At 41.7% G+C, this 16,780-nt stretch overlaps 1 protein-coding gene across 1 annotated transcript in view; it reads right to left on the bottom strand.

Annotated features, from left to right (window-relative positions):
- LOC104865640 (tubulin-specific chaperone cofactor E-like protein) overlaps positions 1–16,780 on the bottom strand; it is a 132,259-nt gene that overhangs the window by 57,365 nt on the left and 58,114 nt on the right. The window contains exons 7-11 of the mRNA XM_033764391.1: positions 13,398–13,462; positions 10,205–10,338; positions 7,291–7,578; positions 3,586–3,723; positions 2,896–3,061 (exon numbers count right to left, since the gene is read on the bottom strand). Of these exons, the coding sequence (XP_033620282.1) occupies positions 2,896–3,061; positions 3,586–3,723; positions 7,291–7,578; positions 10,205–10,338; positions 13,398–13,462 (791 nt within the window). The remainder of the gene's footprint in view (positions 1–2,895; positions 3,062–3,585; positions 3,724–7,290; positions 7,579–10,204; positions 10,339–13,397; positions 13,463–16,780) is intronic.

Raw genomic sequence — 16,780 nt, 5'->3', positions numbered from 1 at the left:
TTCTTCTTTTTTTTTTTTTTCTTTTCGTACCAGGGATTGAACTCCAGTTCTTGAGCTTGGGAGGCAGGCGGTGGCACCACTGAGCTAAATCCCAGATCCAAGGCAGCAGTATTTGTAAAGGAAGTCTCAACAGGAAACTATCAAAGGTACGCTATGAAGAAATGTAAATGATGTCATAGTATCCACAAAGTCCTGGGCTTAATCCCTGGCATGAAAAAAAAGTGATGCACTGGGAGTAACTGTAGTTTGAAAAGGAGTTGGCCAAGATGTCTCAAGTATTTATAAAACTGAGTATTTTGTGAATTCCATAAGGATATAAGCAGAACCTATGCCAAAGACCTAGGTGCCTCAGGAATAGTCCTTTCAATATCTGTCTAATGGGAACACATCTCTATAGGCAATTAGATTTTATACCTGTTGAGAATAGTACCCAAAAAATGAGATAATGGATTTATTCACACTCCCAATAGGCCACATGCATCAGCCCTTAAAAGAGGCCTTCAATCCTCAACACTCCTGGCACTGGTTCAGGGACGCATATATTGTAACAACCTCTGTTCAGTATCGTTTCCAGTCTCTGCTTCTTTAGGCTTCCAATAAGTGAGAGGAAAATGCTTTCGAATAGAGGAGGCTTGGATCAAAAGGCAAACTCTCGGTGATAATTTTGTTTATGAAATAATGATATAATAAACCAGCTCTATGGAACTGCATCCCCTGCTATAAGCCAGGCCAAATCCCAGTCTCATTAGATTGATATACATCCAGTGGCACATAAAAATACACAGCAGTCCATATAAGGATATTGAATTTGTCCTGTGTATGAAACCCAAGCCCATAACTCAGGAGGAAAAGAATAAAGTTGGAATGGGGACTTTGTACACAGCTGGCATCTGACCAACTCTACAGCTCTGTGAGCCAGTGTTTCCTGTTATCATAACATTTCATTCCCAGGACTCAGGCGAGAGGCTGTCACTGGACACTTATGTTGCAGGTCCACAGCCCGTTAGCTCTGTGGTGCTTGGACAAAAGGAAGAGGTGTCTGGGTAAGAGTCTGCACCTTGTCAGGCTTGAGTCCAGGCCAGAAAGGGGCGAGATAATGAGGCACAGGAGCAGCATCTCTCATGGACCTACATGATGCTGTATTTACACTCCACAAGGTAAGAGCACACAATCTCAGAAATCCTCGTGAGCTTTGAGACCAGATTCTCTCCTATCCAGTTTAATACTGAGTTAGCCCAAAAGCATTTATTTGTAATTCTGAACATGAGAGACTTCCCTGAGTCCAAAGGCAGGGATGTTAGGGCTGGCCTCCTTCACATATGATCTTGCCTTAGGGGAAAGACAGAGGTTTGTCAAGTCTGACCACACCGCAAGGAGTGAGGACAGAGGGTGTGGGCCTTACCAACCACATGAATGTGACTTTTCTATATAAAAGTATTAAGCAATTGAGTCAAGAGAGGCCTGAAGCTTCTCAGAAATGCCAAAGCATGTGGGCTATGCTTTCTAGTCAAGGAGAGGAAGAGACCTCTTATCCCAACCCAAAGCTTTCTTAAAGATCTGAAAACACTTTGCCCAAGTTCTTCCTCTATGTTTCCACAGCACCTTGCACTCATGTCTACCATAATGTGTCTACACTGTGGCACCACTGTTCCTATGACTGTCTCTTCTATCATAGTAGTATCCACATGAGACTACAGTACTGTCACCTTCAGCACCTAACAGCATGACTGGCACCTCATTGTGGCTCTCAAAAATGTGATGGCTGAATGGCTGACTTGAGGGACAAATGTGTGGACAGAAGGATATGTGAGTGATGATGGGTGAGTAGATGGCTACATGGAAGGAGGGAAGGAAGGAAGGAAGGATGGATGGATGGATGGATGGATTGGATGGGTAGGTAAGTGGATGGGTACACAGGTGGATGGATAGGTGGACATTTGTGGGTGGGTGGTTGATAGGTGGATAAGTGGGTAAGTAGGTGGATAAGTGGGTAAGTAAATGGATGGATGAATGGGTGGATGGGTAAGGATAGTTGGGTGGGTAAGTAGGGGGTTGGATGGAGGCACAGGTGATTTTCTGCTGTTAGTTGCAGTAGCCTCTACTCCTGGAAGCAGGATTATAACAGAAATCCCATTTTCTGAATACTGTACTTTGAACACATAAGAAGCAGGAATCTATAAATGGGGATGCTCCTGTGAGAGTCCAGGGCTATTTTGCACGTCCAAAGGGGTCCTGATAGTTCAAAGAGGCCTCCAAACCTTGGATGCGAGTATAAAAGAAACCCACTGAAGTTCAGCTACAGCTCATTCAGAACCCTAAAGCCAGCTTTGATTTTCCTCAAATTCCTGTATGTTTTGTGGAAGCAGGGAGGATTTTAGGAGAAGTTGCCTTTAAGACTGTGTTACTTTTTTCTTTTTTCCTTCTAATCGTACTAGGAAGTGCTGCTTTACCCTTGTAGGAATTTGGCAACACTCCAAGATCACCCACTCCTGTGGATCTACAAAGTGCAGATGGCAGAACAAGAGTAAAGAGAGAAGAAAAAACTTAAAGGGGAGGATGGCAACAACAACAACAACAAAAATAATGTTAAACAGGAGGGCTCCCTTCTGTCTGGCTGGCTAAGAAATCACTCAATATCCTGGTCCACTTTGGTGTGGTTCTGAGCCTCATTCACATCACAGGCAAGGACTTCGAACGCTGCAGTGTAGCAAATGCAGTTTCAGCTCCGGTTGTGATGAATGTGCATACTAAAATTACCTTGATCTCCATTACCCAGCTGAGAGATGTCAAAAGAGTAAGGCATCAGGGAAGAGTCCGCCCCCGTGGCTGAAAACCTTGCCTGTCAATCTAAACTAAACAAACCCACTTTGCCATAGAGAAAAGGAAATACTTTACCTCTGGAGGTACAGCCATTGGCTGGGTCAATTTCCTTCCCATCAACTTTAAATGCCCAGCGGCCAGGAACATTGACATTTGTGGTCTCTTGGATATTCACAATCTCAGGGGTTCTCGACCCTGGGAGGCTGAAGAAATTGGTGAGGTTTCCACCATTAAATCCTGCCTGGAGCACAAAAGGAAGATAAGACTTTTGAGCACACCCATCATCCCACTGGTTAGCTAACGCTACTGCCTTATTTCAGAATCTAGCACATCCGAAATCAAGAGATCTCCTTTTGTCAGGTGTGGTAGCAAATACTTGTAATGCAATTACTTAGGAGACTGAGGCAGGAGAATCACTGGTTCAAAGCCAGCCTGGGCTACATAGGAAATTCAAGGCTAGGGTGGACTGCATAGCAAGACCCTATCTCAAAAGAAAAAGCAAAATAAATTTAAAAAAAAGAATAAACAAAATCAGAAAAAGAGACTCGTTTTCCCATAGTCCCAGGAAAGTGTTTGTTTCCTTCATCCCATGCCTGGGTCAAGCCATCAGAGATAGGCAAGACTAGCCTCAGACTACCTGCAGGATCAGTTATGCTTCTCTAGTTGAAAGCTGTGTTGGCAGGGCTCTGTCCAGGATGCTGAGTGACACAAGCAGGGAGTGCAACGACTGCAGTCTGTGGGATGGTGACTTGGAAAACCACCTACCTGTGCCATCACTCCTCCCAGACCTGTCAGGGGGTCACCGCCACTTGCTGTCCCAGTGGTCCAGTTGATCTCATAGTAATTGAAGAGAGTGAATGTGTAGGAGCCATCAGAAATCAGCACAGCCTGGAAAGTGTTCACCTACATGATGGGACAGGATGGGCTCATGACTCGCACTCCTAGGTGGTCCTCACCCCTTGGCAGCCTCCTAACCCTGCATCCCCTCCAAACATCTCAACCCCCACTCCACCTCCAGGCAGCTCACATCTCCTCTGCAGACCAGGCCTCATGCTCTGCCTTTTCTCTGAATTCATTCTCACCTCTAGTGGGAAAAGCAAGACATGTGGGATTGGGCATCTAAAACAGAAATTGCCTGAGATAAACCTGGAGTCTGACTCAGCACCTGGCTCACATCTCTGTTTTACACCAGACAGGGGATTCAGAGGCCCAGGCTCAGATTGCGCTGCTACTCAGGACCTATAGATGGCAGCATGAGAATAAACTATAGGAAACTGTTCAGCCAAGAAACAGCAAAGACCTGTTCCCAAAGCAGGGGTGGGTGGGAAGGATGGGGAGGGGAAGAGCGAGCCAATGCTGCTAGTCGGTGCAAATAAAAGGGTCCAACGGTCTTCGTTCCTGGAAAACACCACTAATCTGGACAAGATGCTTCCCCTTTTAAAATGGAAGTTGGAAAGTGATTTTTAAAAAGCACTTTGTGGGAAGAAGTCACTCCTCTAATAGAGCATTTATGTACTACTTTCTATCTATTCTCAGTGCTCATCTGTAACTCAGATGGGTGATGTTTTTGGCCCCTTCCCATCTTATTGCTAAGAAAACTGAGGACTAAAGGAAATGAGTTTCTGGAAGTTTCACAGTGACCCAACCCCAGAAAATGGGATTTGGATCAGAGATCCCAGTCTCTCTAGTTGCGCACTGTCATTATGTGTTGTCTTAATTTCAAACTTTTCAGGACAGAGATGTTATATAAATTCAAACAAACCTTCTACACAAGTTCTCAGAAATAAGCTGTGGCAAACTGCCCTTGACTCTTTTTCCTAATCCACACTCACTGACACACGTTTTTAGCAAATGCAAATAAAAATAGAGCTAAAAGGAGAGGCCATATTAACCTTTCTCTATTCAAACCCAGCCTTTTTCCCAGCTGCCTGATACCACCCCAGTTAACATTCTGTTCAATATCTAGGAAGAGTCAAATCCCTATCCTGTGTAATCGAACTGGGGTAGAGGATCTTGGAAGCTTGAAATCTCTCCACTCCAGAAGGTTCTAGAAGGTACAGGTAAAGAAAAGCCCTTTGTGTAAAGGAGAACTTTCTCCTCCAGCTCTGTGCCCGCCACAGCCGATGGTGTGAATGATAGAATTGCCTAGCTACATGCCTTCATTTTCTGGCCCCGTTCAACAAAAGAGGAAAGTGGGACAGAGAAATGAGTGAGCAATCAGCTCAAGATTGCTATAAGGCTCAAGGAACAGGTGCAAAGTTAGCCTAAGGGCTAATGCTAGACCAGGATTCTCCTTTCAGGCCAGGATTCTCCTTCAGGAATGAATTTGTCATCCCAAAATGAAGTTGGAAGTACCTTTAGTCCAAGCAGTTCTTGAGAGCAACCTAATTGCTACCCAAACTCACCCGAAACCAACCAACCAGCCAGCCCAGGGATTCCTCCTCGGCTTCTCGTGACACACGCATAACTACACATCCCCACAAATACCCTTGCTAGCTCTCACACATCCCTATGGATACACATTTCTTCCACATTCATTTTAAGATTTTTCTGGATCCCTCCTTTGTAAAGCCTTCTTTCTCAATTCCTGAAAAGCTCTTTTTGCTTCCAAGGACTTTCTGTGACACACAGAACGAGGAGGCTGCTGAGGAAAGAATTCAGGATTTGGTCAGCAGACTTTAGTGCACGTCCCTGCTCTGCCTTTTAGGAGGTTCGAATCCCTCTTCTGACACTTGGGAAAATTGCTTCACCGTGAAAGCAGAGACAATACATATTTTTTGGGGGGGAAATTTTTGTGAGGATTAAATGATACAAAAAAGTGACCTCTTATAGTGCCAAGCACATAATAAGCCCTTAATAAATATTGATTTTCCTTCCTTGAAGTAAACGTCTCCTTCCCTTTCTGTTGGGCTTCCATGATGCTTTCTTTCTGCCACTAAAGGATCTCAAGCCCAGTATGTAGCTGGCCAGGTGATATATGTTCCTATGGAAAAGGTGGAGCCCATTTCAAAGGCAAGGGTGGATGGACAGTTTTGTAAAGCTCTGAAGAATGTCTTTTTTTTTTTCTCCAAGGAGCTCAAAGCACTTAGATGTTTCCACATTCATTCTCACAGAAAAAGATCTCACCTAGTGCAGAAATTCACTCCAAAGTACAAACCAGAAAGTATCTAAATTATCTTGCCATTTTTATAGCCAGTGGAAGATTTTTGAAAAAAATGGTGGTCAGCGTTTGATGGGCATTTCTTCTCTTTTTTTTCCTCCACTAACACTAAAATTTATTGATTGCTGGCTTCCCACATTCTAACTCTGTAAGATATGAGGCTTAAAGGACATAAAACATCACCTGAGGAGTCGTTAGCGATCCATAACATGACAGAGGGAAATGTATGCTTCTTTAGAGGTTATTTCTAGCCAATGCATCCACTGTTTAAACCTGTGTCTTTCTGTTCTGCAGAACCTCTTAGTGATAAAGTGCTTCAAGATGCTCTGGACAGAAAGTGCTAAAACACAGTGTGCTCATTGCACTGTCGATGTGAATTGCAAGACCAGCACTTTTTCACCTCTCTCTTATTCTTTCTGTTCCGCCCCTAAACAACTGACTCACTGCCAAGGATTTGGGGAAACAGATGGAATTAGAAAGGATCTGAAGAAAGTGCAGGGCAGATTTCTGAGTGTCTTTGCTTACTGGGGAATTATGCATTCGAAGATGCCTGAGTCTGCTACTTCTAAAATCTCCACTGTCAGAGTCACCCAAACAAGCCATAGGCTTTCGTGAAAACTGCAGTCTGTCGTCCCTTTATGTAGAAAGTTGATTATCTCTACTATAATGGCAGCGATAATCTTTCTTATTCGACTTTTATTTGACTGCTCATTTGGGATTTCAGAGCAGATGTTGAAACTTTATTCATGTAACGCTTTAACTGCCCACTCTAATTAACATCAAATATGAATAATTTCAGCCTTGGTCACAACAGAGAAAACTCATAACATAATAAAATGAGTCAGGTCATTGGTGCCCATATCCACCACTCTACTTTTCCTTTTCTACCAGATTTTATGGAGGGGATAAAAAGGAAATTATTGATGTAGAGAACCATTTGTGCCTCCGGCACAAGAAAAAAACCTATGAGCCCCTTGCTAGATCCCTAAGTCATATGCCCTGGGAAGGGCTCAGCAGTTCAATCACTCTCCTGTAAAACGAGAGTGCTTTCTACTGTTGAGGGATTCTTTTCAGAAAGTTGTAATAAATTGTGATGGGGATACACTTGTCTAAAATACTAACAGCTGACTGGACTTATTTGTTCTGATATTTCCCTCTGTTTCCTGGAATGATGGTGGCAAGACCATTAGTTTAACTCCATCCAGCACACTGACATTCCTCAGGTCTACCAATTAGACTCCATGCAGTGAAGATGGACAAGAATTAGATGTCAGGGTAGGAAATGGAAAGTGGAAAATATGAATTATTACAGGTGTGGTGCTGCTGCCTCCGTAAAACGTGACTTCTTCCCATGTCACAATGAAAACCCAAGTGGCAGAGAAGGTTGCCATGTCTTTGAAGTACTTCCTGATGTCCTTGGTGGCTCTTTTCAAGATGACAGGATCCATGGTTTCTCTGTAATAGATCTCGCCTCGAATCCCATTGTGCACATCTGCCCAAAAGGGGGCAATGAAAGCCCTCCCGTCTGTCAGGGGAAAGGACTCAGGAGTGAACTGGCTCACTAGCACATTGAAGGAAACAACACCGTTGTTATTGACCTAAAAAATAAAAGAGGTTTGCACAGTGGATCTGAAACCAGGACAATGTCAGAATCACAAACCAAGACAGACATTTGCCTAGCTGTATGAATGAAAATAAATTTTAAACCACTGAATTAGAACTCCCAAATACCAGCTCCCATTGTTCAAATGAGGAGGTTCATTTATTTTTAGACACACTCATTGGTTTTCTTTCACTTTCAATTCATTGTCAGCTTCATTTCTTATTATTAAATCACTCTCATTTTCATGTTCTCTATCCTATCTCTATTTGCACTTACCAAATGCTAATGGGCCGTGTGTGTGTGTGTGTGTGTGTGTGTGTGTACATATGTGAGCTAGGCTAACCTGAGGGCAATGTGGACAATAAGACAGATTCAGAGTCACAGATGCAAAATAAACAGGAAAAACAAACATGGAAGCAAAGTTGAAAATTGAATTGAAAATTGAAAATCAAGGAGTTGATATTAGACCTTGATTCCTACATTATGACAAAGGAGGAGTGTCAGAGAAAGATCAAATGCCCCTCAATTGAACTCAGATCTCATGATGGACCATATCCTTCTCTGGAGGAGACATTTAAAAGACTTCTATTGATGCCACAACCACTTCTGTACTCAGATCAAGGACACGATCTATATATGGCCAGTTTCACTCTGGTTCTTATAATTTGATAGCTTCCTTGTAAAATCATTACATAAAAACTGAGCCATGGGTACATTTGTATTGTACTGTATATGTAAATAACTAGATTATCGTAATTTCTTTATGGTTTAGAGATGACTTAGTAAACTTAAGAAACCTTTCTGCAAATCATAAGCCAGTATGTCTCCTCAGTTCTAATAGGACCTGTAAACAATCCAGCCTGTCCCTGAGTCTGAGATAAACTGATTAACCTGGGGGCTTATAAACAGCTTCAGCAGCAAAAATATCTGGGATGGGAATCTTTGCAATTCCTAGATCATTCTCCGCTACATTCTAGTTGTTTGCTGTGTTCCTATGAATAAGTTATATCAAATTCCATAGGTAGGTGGGCCAAGAGTATGTCAGCAGGCCTTAGAAGCAAGGGTGGGGAATTTGGAAAGGAAGATGGAGACCAGGCTACAGAGATATTAAGAGCTATTGTCTTCACGTAACAGGGAACAACCCAGAAGCTTGCAAAGATTGCACTACTCAAGTGGTAGAAACTCAAGGAACAATATACCCTCAAATAAGTTTGTCCAAACTATGATCCATCCTTCTAAAAGCGAGACTTCTTCAGACTCTCTGTCACATTGTGCAGTGAAGGAGAAAAAGGCACTTAACTAAATACATTTGTTCCAGAGGCTTACAAGGCTAAGCCTCCAAGAATGGAAGCCTCGCACTCTCCTTTCATCTTCAAAATCAGGTCAACACACTCTAAAAGTTACAGTCAGCAATGACAGACAGACTGGGAGGCCCTGCTGTGAGGACAGCATAAGAGGCATTTCAAGATGCCTGAGTGATGGCTTTGCTAGGGAGTAATAGGTGTAATTAAAACACGCAGGCTTGCCAAGAAAGCTTGCAATGACTCACATGTGTTTTGATTATGTTCTATAGTTAAGATCAGAGAGTCTCAAAATTTTGTGGGCATCATAATCACTTGGAGGGCTCATTAAACTGGATTGCCAGGCTCCTCTCCTAGAGTTTCTCATTCAGTGTGAATGATACCGGTCACAAGAATCAGCAACATTGCTAAAAAATGTCCCAGTAATGCTGATGCTGCCAGTGCAGGGACCACTAATTAAGTAACAACCACTGGTTAGGTAATGGAAGATGAAACTATTTTCTAGGGGGAATCAGTACTGGTTTGCACATTGAAAGCTGGGGAAGCAGGTCTCAGATGTGGAGATGGCCAGAATTTCATGTATTCCCTCAGGACACAGAATAGGAAAGGATGTAATGTGATCTATACATGCCTCCTTTGGCCCTTTAAGGCCAAAGATAAAGAGAGGCTCAGCTGCTTTGAACCTTCCTCTTATGTACAAGTCTCAATGGCAGCAAACTCAATGATTAAAAAAAACAAACAAACCTAGGGATGAAGTGCCCAGGAGAGCCCCGACAGCCAAAGGAATAATTTCTTAGTGAAGGGGTTGAAAATGTGAGCCTCTGGCCTAGCTGCAGACCTAAGGAAGGTGGCTAATTCTGCAAACAGATTTTGTACAATAGTTGATTATCCATCTACTCTGCTCCAGCTCTGCTTCAGATTGGTAGGAGGCCTAAGAACAGCAGATGCCTAAACTTTTCACACCCCCAGAAGGGAAAGAAAAATGATATTGCTCCTATTGTGGTTCATTGTATCTTTTTATCTTATTGAGTAGCAGAAATAGTGTTCATGGCATTGGGGTTCTGCTTCACTTCTGTGTTTAATCACCTACAAAAGCAATTTATTGCCCTGTATACTCCTCTGCTGTGAACATTAGCCATTAAATATACCTTTGACTTTCTTAATCATAAAACCTATCAGCTCATGAAATCTCAAAACTTGTCATTTTGGCTGCCAGTATATCTATTTCCAAAGCCTGGAAGAGGGTATTTAAAATTCTTTTCCTAATGACAAACAAAAGGGAGAGCCACAGAGCAACAGCTGGGCTAGTTCTCCACTTACATAGACAGTGCGGTAAGGAACGCCAAAGAAGAACACAGGAATGGCCAACTTAATCTCAGACGAGCTTCCATCATCTACTTTAGGGGTTTTGGTGTCATTCTGCCAAAATGGATACATGAGCTCCCTGGGCTGAGCTGTCAAGAGAGATGGTGGTTAGATAGACAGTAGATCCCTCCTCTGTTTGGCAAGCTTTTTCCCTCCCAGCTAGTAAAACCAGCTTCTCTGAGGATGGCTTACAAGCTCAACACAAATCAGATGACCTTTACCACTAATTCTACACCCAGGCGATACACAGGGCACCATCTTCTGCCTCTAGGAGAGGGAGAATGAGAGTGATATTTCTCCTTAGGAGAAGGCCCTTCCTGCTTCATTCCTATGTCCCCTTGCATTTTGGAGACAGTAATGGTGATAAGTGGCTGGAAGGCTGTAAAATCATCGCTGCCTCAGCTCTCAGAGTACTGAGAGGCAGTCTCTAGGTCTTGCAGACAGGGGAGGGCTTGCCTCTTAATTAGACAGCAGGGTGGAAAGAAGGTGGCTGTGGCTGTGGAGATGCTGTCTAGCCCAAGAATTCTACTATGTGTCTTTCTGAAAGGAGTCTCCTCCCTCCTGCTACACAATAGGAAAAGATATCAGAGACCAGGAGGAAATAAACAACAGTTGGAACCAGGACCAGAGTGGGAGGAAAGGGTTGTAGCAACTGGCCTGAGAATGACCTTGATTGAGAGCCAGTCCCAAGAGGCTCTCTGCCCAGCTCCTGTTCACAAAAGGCGGAAATGGGATCCTCTAGGCCAGGGACGTTGGGCCCTTGAGAAGATCTCTCTGGAGAGGAGGCACAGGGTTCTCCCTTGTCCTTCTGGTCAAAGGTGAGACTCATCACACAAGCGCTCACAGGCCCCCTCCTGTGACAATGTCACCACCTCCCAAAGCACCTGCCTTGCTTCTCCAAACTTTCCCATCCAAACTCTTGTGATGTGTGGTCCAGTTTAGCAAGAGAAATGAGACCATTTCCCCCAGGGTCTATTTTACTGAGGACCAGATCCGATAGCATCAATAAAACAATCTACATTTCAAGCATTTCACTTTTCTCTGCTTCTGTTCTTTCTTCTCCTGAATGAAAACAGATCATCTGTTAACCCCTTTTTAAAAAACTGTAGCTTTCACAGGCAGCAGCAGGTTCATTCTGGGCTTCTATCCACAGGTTTTGAGGCACCTGCTCCCAGCCATCTAGAGACAGACACCTGCTCTCCTGTCGGACTTCTCCGTGGGAAAGTTCCTGTCCTGTGCTGATGAAGCTGATAGGATAGGATGTGAGCAACTGGCCAAGGGCTGCCCTGCCCGTGGGGCACTTTTTAGTGGGCAGACAACAGCTCCTGTAAAGGAAAATGCATAGAGTCCAGAGGGCAGCCCCGGAGCACAAGGCAAAATGCCATTCTTCTAGTTCTGGAGTTGAGAGTAGGAAGATATCTGCCTGCACTAGAACTGAACTCTTTCTGAGGGTTATCAGAGGAGAGTGGGGAATACTACTCTGGCCATTAGTGTACAGTATATGCACTGCTTCCTGCCCTAGAAGTTTCTAGAAAGCTGAGCAAAGCTTAACCTGTAGGAGGTAGTAACTGTTTTACTAGCCATTGCTGTATTTTATACTGCAATCAGTACTTGAAAAGCGGTTTTCTAATATTACTGTTGATGTAACAGCAACAAAATCCAAATTCCTAGAAGATAGGAACTTTCCTTTGTTTTACGTGTAATCCTTACTACACAATTAAACACAGGCACTCATTAAATTTGAAGGGTGATACATTTCCTTGAATTAATAGTAGCAAATGAAGTCATAATCATTTTTTCATGTAAAAGTTCATGGGTGTTTGGGGCTGCTTTGGTCAATCTACCTAAGGAATGAAAATCTTATAATCCCTCATGGAGGAGACAGAAAATAAGGGCCATGAAGACTATGTCCAACTTCTCTGGCCCTCCTAAAATGTGAGGCAAGGTCTAAGATTTTCCTCTTCATGAGTGATCCTGACAAGTTTGTTATTTTGTAAAGGAAAACACAGAATGTTAAAATTTTCAACCATAACAATACAAATAATAAAGATATCTAGTATTGTAAATACTGAATTTATTGAATAAAAAGGGGTGCTTAATAAAAGGCAGCAGGTTTAAACTACAGTAATTTCCATCTCAGAAGTCATATTGTGTGTGCGTGTGTGTGTGTGTGTTTAACTGTTGACAGCATGGCCTATCACTAATACCAGAGTTAGTAAAAGAAAGACTATCCCTACTTATGTTTGCTCTGTGATGGAAATTTCAAATGAATATGTTCCTAGAATTTCTTCTTTCATCAAATAATTTTTTTTTTTTGGTGTAGGAGTGGGAGGTTGGAATTAGTGGGGTTATTGTGGAGTTTACATGCTACAATTATTACTACGGTTTATATACTATAACTAAATTCACCCAATCTTGGAAAATTTTTAGGGTTTGCATGGTGTCATAGAGCTATTCATTTCAGAATTTTAACTATGTGCCAAATGAACTTAACAAACAAATCATCAAAATAAAGATGCTGTAACATTTTAGCCATAAAAGTTTAAGTTATATGGGGATAGACCTATTTTCCTTGTCTAAAATCCAAAGACAACTGTAAAAAGAAATATATGTGGCCTTTTATTTGCCCAGGAAAATGCTACACAGAGAAAAGAAGGAAGCACTGAGAAGGACAACTGTCTTATTTCACTTACAGTTTTAGATTTGGGAGCTTGTCATAAATCAATGACACACAAGGGAGAAAGATCAGTGTGACTGTAATTTCCTAATTTTTGGCTAAAATAAATATATTTTTTAAGTCTCCAGTGCAAATTTAAAGCCTTAATGGAAATCAGTGATAAGGCACAGGATGTGCACACGTAGCTATTCTATATAGTTCAATAGAAACAGTTTGAATTACTTTAAGAAACTTCTTAGGAATATACAAATTGTATTCAAAGTTAAATAAGAAAAAGTGGGAAGGTAAGTGAACATCACTCAAAGTTAATGTATTTTACCCCTGACAACAGAATTTAATTTACATTTTTTTCTTGTTGTATCTGTAGACACGTGTACACCTACCCTTACAATTATGGTTCCTGCAAAAGTGTCTCTTTATAAATTCAAGAGCATGCTAATCAAGAGCTTTATGAAATTCTGTAGTACTCACCTTGGTGCCGTACAAGTGCGAAGATGAAAGAGACCCAAATTCTAAGTAATGATGAATAATTCATCCTGGAATTTTAAAAAGAAAAAGAAAAAAATCCCCAGCTTGCCAGAGTAAATAGAACACCAGGTGTGCTTGGTGGCAAAGCCCAAGACACATCACAACCATCATAGAACAAATTCACATCACAACATCAATAGACCTGAGTCAGGCTGAAATTCCCTGAAGGTGAACAGGTCCTCCTAAGTTCAAGACTTCACGAACAAATTAGACCCCTGGAAGAAGCCAGTCTAGAAATGCAATGCGATCATGCAAATTTTCAGGTGGTTTTATAGGATCAATGCAAGAGGCAAAGGGGAAAGGAAAAGTATCTACTCTGCATGTGACAAAGCACTGAAAACTAGGATCCAATTCCAAAGGTTTGGGTCCCAGTTATTTCCAGAACAGAAGCTCAGTCCTCTGTGAGACCGGGCTCTCCCACATTTCACAATGGCTTTCCTTTACCATCAAAGCAATGTTGGTTGAAACACCATGTCTTCTACAGTAGGAGGATTTAGAGTTTGCCACCACTCCCTGCAAGATATGGAGCCAGCCCACGACTTTACTGACCAGAGTCGCAAGTGGTCTAAGACTCTCTCCACTGATTTTTCCATAGCGAAATGAATGATAACTACATTGGTAATAAAAAAAGAACCACCTCGGGGCTGCTCCTTGGAATTACAATAAGAATAGAACCCAACACACAAGCAAGTAATTAGTTCCAGCAAGTTAATTAAAGAAGGAACATCACAAGAATGAATTTGTTTTCATGTTAGTTGACAATCAGTTCATCTGGTGGTTTTACTCTCCCTTAGGAATGTGCAAGGTATGTGCTGCTCAGTAAGACTAAGATGCAAACACACAAACTCCAAGTTCAATGTACACCCACATGAGAGCCAAAGCAAGTGGCTGCACCGTGAAGTTTGCTCCTGACAGTATATTCTTAAAGCTAGAAACTCTCCTCTTATCATTTGAGGTTATCATAATTCTTCAGCCAAACTTCCATGAAAAAGCAATGGATTTCTTCTGCAAGAGTTTTATTGTAAGTAAATATTCAGTTGATAAGTACACACATTGAAATTTTAAGCACATTTTAAATATTAGCCAGTTTTGCTGAAACTGGTACTTCAGCAGAGATCACACGCAGCTCTAGCGGAGGCAGGTGCCTTGTAAGTTGAAGACATGAACCCTTAGGGAAACAGTACAGAGAGCAGGAAGGAGGATTCATTTAGATATTTGTATTTATGAAAAATGTCACTAACCTGTTCTGTAGCCTGGAGGAACTGAGTCAGAAATGTTAAGTCAAATCTTGGTAAACCAGGAAAAAAAATTAAGTAAAACAAAAATTCATGTCAGTTCTCCTCAACTTGCTGCCAATTATTTCTGATCCCTGAAATGATGTCTGAATCCTGTACTCTTAAAACCAAAAATTCAGTTAGTCCTGCACTAGAGTTAGGTTACTGTTGAGTTGCAATCAAGTTTTTTTCTATTGATTAAGGAAAAGTAAATCTAAAGATCAGTTTCAGGATTGCGTAGAGAGGTTCTTTTCCTGAAAAACTAGACCTCTTTCCACCCCACTTTTTTAAAAAAAAAGTAGATTCAGATGGAAATGTCAGGGACTTGGAGCTGAAACCTCCGTTCTTTCTGATCAGAATCACTTTGCACTGAAAAACACAAAAGAAAACCCCCCTTCTCCTTTTGTACCCAAAAGAAGGCAACTGTATAATGTTACAGAATTAGCATCCACCAGCATGGGATTAAAACTCCAAACAAAGGTGCCTCCTCCAACATTTAAATGAAGTTGGCTTTCTACTAAAGTCTTTTTTTTGTGTGTGTGTGGGGTATCTGTTCACAGGCCCTTCTCTTTTTTTTCACAGGTATGCATGAAGTATTTAAAGAAACTGTCCTAAACTTCTCTAGGGTTTTATTCCTTCTTTTTCTCTCTGTTGCACTGCCTTGCAGCAGGATGGACCAGGGCACTTTCTAGGCTAAACCAGAGGAAGCACCCAGTGGTGGGCAGGATCTTTCACAAGGAAAACCCAGAGTGTGTCCTGGCTACCTCCACAGATGCCCCTTTATGGTCCTTGCAGAGAGCAGAGAGAGAATAAACTTCCTGCTGGAATGTGCAGTAAATGAACTAAAAGCCACCATGAACAAGGGGAAACCTGTAAGGTCCTTATGTACCCAGGCACCCAGTGAACATGAAGTGGACCAAACTGGCTACAGCATAAACAAAGTCTACAATTCAACATGTTTAAGAGGAAGTTTATCCAGAAAGAAGTAACTTGAGTACAGCAGAAAAACTCTTTTATAAATCATTGAGCATGTAAAAGTTACTCCAATAAAGAAAACAAAAAAAAAATGACTCCAATTTCTTTTCTTTGACCAGACATTTAAATGCTGACTATACAAAAAATAAAAATCAAATTCAATTAAACAATTCTGGGCTTGGGTAAGTTGTCCTACAATGGACAAGAGTGTTTGGGAAACTAAACTTTTAGCCTAACTTATCCAATATTTCTCCAAAAACCTGTGATAATTCAGTAGCTTTTGCATAATAAGCCTTTATTCTCTCACCAGTAGTATGAATCCTATAACATGTATTTATAGATCTCAGACGGATACTTTTCTCCACAAATGACAATACTAATATAATCGAAGATCTAGTTTTGGAAGTGCTTAGGTAAAGTAAAATTAAATCAAACCTAAGACTCACCTAGAGAAACATTCTCCTTGCCTAGTCTGTATATTAAGATTTTAATCTAATAGTTAATCGAAGTATCTTGAAGCAAAATAATTTCTCTATTTAGAAAACTGCTAGTGGTGTGCTAGTTGTTTGGTCTTCTATTTTTATGCACTCATGTTTTTATATCACAACCCATTTGACCCATATTAAATGCTTCACTCTTCGTGAAGCAGGACTGCTGGATAAACGTCACGAAGGCATCACCAGATACAAAAAGTGATGGCATAAATGACTTTGGGAATCTGGCTGAGAGCGAGCAGCCAGTGCTTGGAGAGAAGCTGGCCTGACTTTCTGTGCATTGGGCTGGGAGGCTGGTTGGTGAATGTTTCCTTGTTGTACACTCAAGAGTTTCAGAAATGAAAAAATGACGGAAATCTCTTTTTACGGCACGTCAGCAGGAGGAGGTATTTTGTTGAAAGTGTAAGGTGGGCAAAGATTTCTGCCAAGATTTATACCTAGCCAGTAAATACTGGCATGTGGTGGGGGAAAGGTGAGTACCCAGGAATTCAGGGTACTCAAGACAAGGTAGCTAGGTGATGACACAATAAGCAGAGTTCACTGACTTGTGAACATGCTACAGGCTTTAAAACCATGTCGAGGA

Source organism: Fukomys damarensis, unplaced genomic scaffold (genome assembly GCF_012274545.1).
Source record: "Fukomys damarensis isolate Sample0158 unplaced genomic scaffold, DMR_v1.0_HiC HiC_scaffold_16, whole genome shotgun sequence".
Lineage (NCBI taxonomy): Eukaryota > Metazoa > Chordata > Mammalia > Rodentia > Bathyergidae > Fukomys > Fukomys damarensis.
The sequence above is the reverse complement of the archived record's forward strand: the minus strand, read 5'-3'. Positions and strand labels throughout refer to the sequence as shown.